At 31.2% G+C, this 6,932-nt stretch overlaps 2 protein-coding genes across 3 annotated transcripts; both read right to left on the reverse strand.

The window, feature by feature from the left end:
• Nucleotides 1–446: 446 nt before the first annotated feature.
• LOC128874395 (putative tricarboxylate transport protein, mitochondrial) lies at nucleotides 447–3,754 on the reverse strand. The gene is made up of 4 exons (XM_054119153.1): nucleotides 3,369–3,754; nucleotides 2,530–2,964; nucleotides 1,457–1,677; nucleotides 447–1,379 (listed from the first exon to the last, which is right to left on the reverse strand). Exons 1-4 carry the CDS (start codon nucleotides 3,514–3,516, stop codon nucleotides 1,191–1,193), a joined length of 993 nt encoding a protein of 330 aa, XP_053975128.1. The 5' UTR covers nucleotides 3,517–3,754; the 3' UTR covers nucleotides 447–1,190.
• A 472-nt stretch (nucleotides 3,755–4,226) lies between these two features.
• Nucleotides 4,227–6,678, reverse strand: LOC128873265 (SWI/SNF-related matrix-associated actin-dependent regulator of chromatin subfamily B member 1). 2 transcript variants are annotated; one of them, XM_054116717.1, is made up of 6 exons: nucleotides 6,525–6,678; nucleotides 5,678–6,140; nucleotides 5,460–5,587; nucleotides 5,067–5,379; nucleotides 4,805–4,981; nucleotides 4,227–4,731 (listed from the first exon to the last, which is right to left on the reverse strand). In XM_054116717.1, the coding sequence occupies exons 2-6, from the start codon at nucleotides 6,127–6,129 to the stop codon at nucleotides 4,692–4,694; spliced, it is 1,110 nt and encodes a 369-aa protein (XP_053972692.1). In that variant the 5' UTR covers nucleotides 6,130–6,140; nucleotides 6,525–6,678; the 3' UTR covers nucleotides 4,227–4,691. The 2 variants fall into 2 exon arrangements, with proteins under 2 accessions (XP_053972692.1, XP_053972693.1); XM_054116718.1 differs by lacking the exon at nucleotides 6,525–6,678 and adding an exon at nucleotides 6,348–6,501.
• Between the last annotated feature and the right edge of the window lie 254 nt (nucleotides 6,679–6,932).

Genomic DNA, 6,932 nt, shown 5'->3' on the forward strand with positions numbered 1-6,932 from the left:
CTTCGTAAACGTTAAAAATATATTTTATTATTCCATATGTCACAATTATTTAGATTTATAGAAGATAACAGTTGTTTATTTTATTCGCAGATATGTATAAAAATGTAAATTGCTTTTCATATACAGAGTTTTAGCTGTGAAATTGTTGTATTTCTAGAAATATTGACCTGTTTGTATACAAAATGCTTAAAAATATTACTGTGAATGGAAATGACATGTAAATAATACAAAATGTTATGGGCAGGAATAGTTGTTTGCGATTAATGTAATAAAATAGACATTCTATGTTTTCTATAAGATTAAGGTCTCTATTTTGAAGGAACTTTGTCAGTTTACATCTATTGAAATGTCACAGCCATTACAGCAAAATTTTGACACTCTATAATGTCTGAGCGAAGATTATCACGGTATGAACGGTTTTGGGTAAAAACATTATATTGTGTAGATGATTGTTAATAACTTTTTAATAACCAATTATTCAACAAATTTGTACATCTCTTTTTCACTACTTATCATAATTTCATTTGAATTTTATTAACCAATATACGAGAATTATTGACAAATAATTCATAAACAAATCAATTTAGTTACCTATAAACCCTTCGCTCAGGTCAATAAATATTCTTTTATTTTGTACTAAACTGTACACCATTATTTCTTGGAATAGATGATATACATAATCATACATATGATGTATAAATTGTTACCACAGAATGTTATATTCATTCGACAATTCGAATGTATAGGAATGTTAAGTATTTAATAATACTATAAACTACAATAAGGAATTGAAATGATTGTAAATTAAATATACATTAAAATTTCCCTCTAGCACATAAATTGTACATTAAATAACAAATTTGGTACGAAAATATATTATATATGCATAATATATATTATGCACATAGGTATTATATAACGGAATTTGCATATAATGCAACTGTAGCTTTCAATACTATAAGTAATAATAATTACTGCCAAAAATGGAAATCTTTGATATAAATCTATGGTTTATTCTAATTTTCGTTGATTAAAATGTGTATTATAATAGCATACTTATGAATCACATTTGAAGTAAAAACATTTCTAGAAAAGTACGGCTACAAATATATTGTACAAATATAAAATCTATATTGTTATAAAAGCTACATTTGCATTGCATTATGGAATATATCATTATAAAAATGTAATCATTTTGAAGGCCAAGCTCGATTGAAAAGTTCCATGAAGGAATCATAAATCATAAATGTGATGGCAACATCTAAACATACTCTACTTAATCTTGGAACAGTTCCTTTGTAAAATGCTGTTGGGCCTTCATTCTTCCATATCTGAATCATACAGTCTACACTATTTTTATATTTTGAGGCCTCCAAGCCCTAAAAACACGATTCAAATTAAATAATCCATTCTTGTGAAAAGGGTCATAATTTCATGGAAGTTCTGAATTTCATACCTGCATTCTAGTTTTTATTACATCAATGGGAGTGTTTCCAAAAACTGATAATGCACCAGCGCATGCACCGAATGTACCAATAATATATTTTGGTATAGTTACGTTTTTATCTCCACCTTTGTACCACTCTTTTAATGTTTCCATAGTACAGAACCTAATTGCTTGATTTGATCCTTGTTTTAAAATTGTAGGTGATAATCCTTGATATATACCTCTAAATCCTAAATAAAAAAAATCACATATGCAATACTTATATGTAGTATATTTATTATAATTTCATAACCATTATAGAGAATGGAGCATTTAATACAGGACACTTAAATAACTTGTACATTTTTAAAGATAGAGAAAAATGTTTAAGACAGAAGTTGTTTGATTTCTTAGGAAAAATAGTGTGGTAAAGTTTTTTGGTACCAAGTAGAAGGACCAAGGACATTTTAAAGTCATTCACTTCTTTTCTTTACTGACTCTTAATAACCTACAAGCCTTTGATAAAAGGTAAATAACAAATGTATCTTCCAAGAAACTGTCAAAAAATATACTCTATTCTATTTATCAAGAAGCTGATGACCTTGAAATGTTCTAGGCATTTCTGACTGCAACGAAAAAAAAAAACATTACTGCACCATATTTCCCATAATGCCAAACAATTTTTATGTTAAACATCTTTTTCCATCACTAAAAATACAGTCACTCAGATATACTGTACTACATGTCTCACCTTGTATAATGAAATGCTGCAGAAAATACGTAACATGATATGACTGAATATTACAGAAGCTAATTTACTCGTGTATTAAGCTATCATGTGCGTAAACTGAGAACTATGTACAATATAACCTATCCTCTGTGCAAAGACCATTAAGTTGGTTATGCATGCAATGAAAGACAAGTTTATTACGTTTGCATTTTTATTATAACAAAACAAAATTTTTAAATTCCTTTGGTAACTTTATATTTAAATTTAAATACACATTCATTACACTTGCAATTAAAAACAGTAAGCAAAAAGTTATTAGAATCATTACAATAAATTTACTTTATTTCATTTTAAATATTAATATCCTACTTACCACACTCCTGAAGGTTCATTTCCACTCCGTGTAAAAATCCTCTGTATTTTGGATTAGCAGATCGTTGGTCATTGATAAACTTTACTTTAATAGTCTCCATAGGAGTAACTGCAAAAATAGCTTCACAGGCACCGGCACACAGTCCTGCTAACAAGCTAGTTTGAGTAGTAAGTTTGCCATTTTCATCTACCAGACCTTCTTTCACTGCTTCAAAAGAACCAAAACGTACTGCTGACTTAGGAATTGAACCATAAATTAATACTGAAAGGCCCCTGTATAGGCCAAAAAATCCACGACTTTGTACAGTTTTTGTCACACAATCCCATATTCCAGTATATTGCTTACTAGCACCAGATTTTCCATCAAGTTGTAATTGTGTCTTTACATATTCGGTTGGATATGTAATACATATTTCTATACCTCCAGTTATACCTCCTACAATGTAAATTCATAATATAATTACCATTTACTAATAAATAGTTTAAATATTTTCAAATAAAGAAAGCTTCATCAAAAACTAACATTTTCTTTAGGTGAAAACCGTGTTAAACCGTTTCATTCAAGTATAGCAAAACAGGCGCCGGAAAGTTAAAAATAGGTTTACTACGTTTTATCAAGGTTAAATACTTCTCAACCTTTGAAACTATCACGCGTTGAATGCGCGCTGGCTCAAAGTTTACCCTTCTCTTTCTTCCCTTTTCTTCCATTCGTTTTTCTCTCGCTCTCTCACTTTAACGTGTTTACATTCTATCTACTTCGACAAGTGGTAAAGGGACATTGGGAGCAAATCATTAAAGTGGAGGCTGTTCAAAAGATATTGCAAAAAAAAAACCGCCTACCAGCTACGATACCCTTAAGACTGCTGCCGCTTGCAGCCGCTGCAGCTCCAGAGTCCGTCAACCATGGTCTACGGGGAAAAGGACTATGGAATGTCGTTATTGTTCCCGGTCGTTGTGACGATTTGCACATTAACCAACTGGAATCCATTTTCCAGATTTGTTTCTATTCGTCCGTAGACTTGTCCCGTTAAACGTCGAACCTGGACTGAGTCGATTAATAACCGTGCGTTTCGGTGCGCGTGGCAATGTTCGTTCCCCTTCCTTAAAGAATTTTATTTACTCGTTCTTGATTCGTTGCTTCACGAATTACGTTTAATATCGAAGAATTGGAGAATAGACAATAAATTTCTCTTTACACTAAAATAATCGTCTCTTTTATGTTACTGGTTCTTCATAATCATTGCAAAATCTTTAATAATATGGCGCAACTTATACATATGCACATACGTATATACCTTTCAAATTAATTTTTTAAATAATTCGATATTAAGTAGCTATCCGTATTTCTGTTTAACTTAATTTCAATGTAACAATTAGTCACCAAAGTTAACTATGAATAGTTTCTTCTGTTAAAAATATCTCAAATAAAACGTAATTTCTACACATTACTGTAATCATTCTTCCTCTTATTTTTATCATTTATTTTACTTAATTTACATAAATTTGGAATTAATGCAAATCAGATTCGAGCGTATAATCAACATTTTTATACAACAAATAAAATTGTATAATTTCTAAGTAAAAGAATTCGTGAAACTACATATTTTATCTAATGTTATCTTAAACTAGGTAATATTATTTAAAATTACATTTTATGAGTTAAAACTAATAAAGATTCCGGTAGAAATAAAATAAATGTCAAATTAAAATATCATTTATTTACTCATATAGGAAATATTGTATTAAAGTTTATAATAACTGATGAAAATATTCTAGGTCAATCTATTATTGGGTAAAACATTTTTAATTTTTGATCACCATTGTGAATATTTCATTTTGCTATTCATGATAAAGACTTACATTTTATGAACGGTTGATATAAGATGTACTATCAGGAATGTTTTTATTTTTTGTTATGTAACAGTTCAGTGAACATAGACATGTGTGAGGATGAACATGAGAACAGAGAGTGCTATAGGGAGATAAGACAAATTTCTGAATGGTACACCATACATCAATTTTAACACAAAAGTTTTGTTATATTTATAGTTTAAAAAAGTTTAAAAATGGACAAAGTGAAGTAAACCTAGTCAATCATATAAAGAATGTCATATTCTGTTATTCATTGTTACAATTTTAATTTACCATTTCGATTTACATGTTTTACCATCCAGGTGTAGTATTTGCTAAACGTCTCATACGTCTGAAATAAAAAACAAACATTGTAATTAACTGTTAATTTTCTGTACATTATCGTATAATACAACAATCTTTACCGCGTATTTCGATCTTGATCGCGTATTTTCTTTTCCATTTCTGCGTCTGTTAACGTTTCCAAAAACGGTGCCCATTGATCGGCTTCCGAAGGTGGCCTAAAAGGTACTTCCACTGTCGGCAAAGGGGCTTCGGAAAATGCATATGTCCTTTGGTGCCATGATAATTGTCCACGAACACTAAAAACAAGTTTCGTGTATTTTTCAATATACATAAATAAATTATCTGTATTAAAATATATAAATATAAATTATTCAAACATACCTATAAGCAATGGCAGTAACAAACTCTCCACCAAGGCCTAACTCGGCACAAAGTTTCATTGCAAATTTTTCAGGATTATTTTCTTTTTCAGACATATCCCATTCCACTTGATCTACTAAAGATGTATTACCCACGTGTATATTTAACTTAATAATAACTCTTTGATCACACTGATCCTCTAAAATTGTTTCTTGTGGAAAAGCTTCTATTTGTTGTCTTATAGCTTGTGCAATTGCTGGTACAAAGGTTAAAGGATTTAAATCTAAATCATCACATAATACCTCAGCAAATTGTTCTGGTGTTATAAGACTTTCTGTAAGAAAAATCATTTTATCAACATATGTGACTCATTACCAGTTATATTTTAAATAACACCGCTTTAATATAAATTACCATTTTTATTCCATGTAAAAGTATCTCTTAATTTTTGACCTTCAATTTCCATATCTAACCGTATTGGAACCAACATCTCTTGTTGAGCTGCATTTTCCAAATTTGCTGATGGATCTGTATCGTCAAAACTAGAAAGATGTTTTGTATTTGCATTTATGTCATAAAGACATGTATTACACTAAACAATAAGTCAATAATCTGTTGGATATAGCACCTACCACAGGGGAAATGTTCTGACTTTTTTATTATGTACTCTGTTACGATTAATTGGTGTAGCTTGAGGCACAGCATCTAGATGTGAACTATTTGGTAAACTAGGCACCCAAGGCATTGATTTCTTTGATTTTCCTTCTCTCGGGGCTGGAGGTTCTGTTGAATGCACCGATACAGCTTTATATTTATCATCATTGCCTTCAATAATATCTTCCACTTCACTAGCTCTTAAAAGAGAAACACTTGATGCAAGTACATGTTGGCTCAATCCAAGTTCTACTAGCTTTTTACGTTCATCATTTGTGATGGATCTCCTAAACATTCCAGGGTAACGTTTATACAATGATCCTCGAAATAGGCGTAAGTAATTGCCCACTTCGGATCCAATACAATAATATTCTCCATTTTCTTCTACTTGGAAACTTATCGGTTTATCACCATATGTACGTAGAGCCATGTTTATGGTACCTGAAATACATTATATTCTTATGTAATATATCTGAAAATTGATGTATAAACAATAAAATATCTGAAAAGATGAGTTAAGAAAGATTAGTCTTACAAACAATTGAAATGTCATTTTTCGGTTGAAAAACCTCATAACCTAACATCGATTAATTCAGAATATAGTATTGTATTATTATCACTATTATTGTTTACATGTCATTTACCTACCCGTTATACCGGTCACTTATCACTTTTCATCTGTTATACATTTATTAATATTGACATAAACGCAGCATAAAGCATTGCATGTAGTGATCTATAATACACTATTTTTTGCTCAAGTATACGACATTTCATCAAAGCTACATCGATATTGAATTATACATTTCTATAAGAAAAGCTTACCTCGATGAAGAAAAGATCAAACGTTTAAATATTTTGGTTAATTAATATGTCGTCTTTGTTAAATATAATAACACAGATCCTAAAGCTATGTTTATAAAATGAGTGCATTCAAAAAGGTCACTGCTCAGTTGCTCACCTGCTCACTAAGCCGCTCTGTGAGCGAGTCAATATACAGGGTGTCCCAAAAGTCGGGGAGGAGCCGGAAATGGGGGGTAGCTGAGACGATTCTGAACAACAATTTCCTTTGCAAAAATGTCGGATGGGGCTCCGTTAAGGAGATATTAAGCGAAAACCCCGACCAATCAGAGCGCGCGTAGACCGTTCGAGCGGGCGCGGTAGCGAAGGCTACGCGCTGGCGGCCGCTCTTGTACGCGAACAAGTGACTCGACGTGCATCGAAGGACATTGA

The sequence above is a fragment of the Hylaeus volcanicus genome, chromosome 3 (genome assembly GCF_026283585.1).
Source record: "Hylaeus volcanicus isolate JK05 chromosome 3, UHH_iyHylVolc1.0_haploid, whole genome shotgun sequence".
Classification (NCBI taxonomy): Eukaryota; Metazoa; Arthropoda; class Insecta; order Hymenoptera; family Colletidae; genus Hylaeus; species Hylaeus volcanicus.

Bases quoted from the DNA above. Each gene is read 5' to 3' on its own strand.
- LOC128874395 (XM_054119153.1), bottom strand. From the start codon at position 3,516: ATGGATTCCAGTTGGTTAATGTGCAAATCGTCACAACGACCGGGAACA. The intron at 2,965-3,368 runs GTAGGCGGTTTT...TTTACATTGTAG, and splicing joins TCTTAAGGGTATCGTAGCTG to GAGGTATAACTGGAGGTATA. The intron at 1,380-1,456 runs GTATGAAATTCA...TCGTGTTTTTAG, and splicing joins TAATAAAAACTAGAATGCAG to GGCTTGGAGGCCTCAAAATA.
- LOC128873265 (XM_054116717.1), bottom strand. From the start codon at position 6,129: ATGGCTCTACGTACATATGGTGATAAACCGATAAGTTTCCAAGTAGAA. The intron at 5,380-5,459 runs GTAATTTATATT...TTTTTCTTACAG, and splicing joins TTTTACATGGAATAAAAATG to AAAGTCTTATAACACCAGAA. The intron at 4,982-5,066 runs GTATGTTTGAAT...ACTTGTTTTTAG, and splicing joins GTTACTGCCATTGCTTATAG to TGTTCGTGGACAATTATCAT.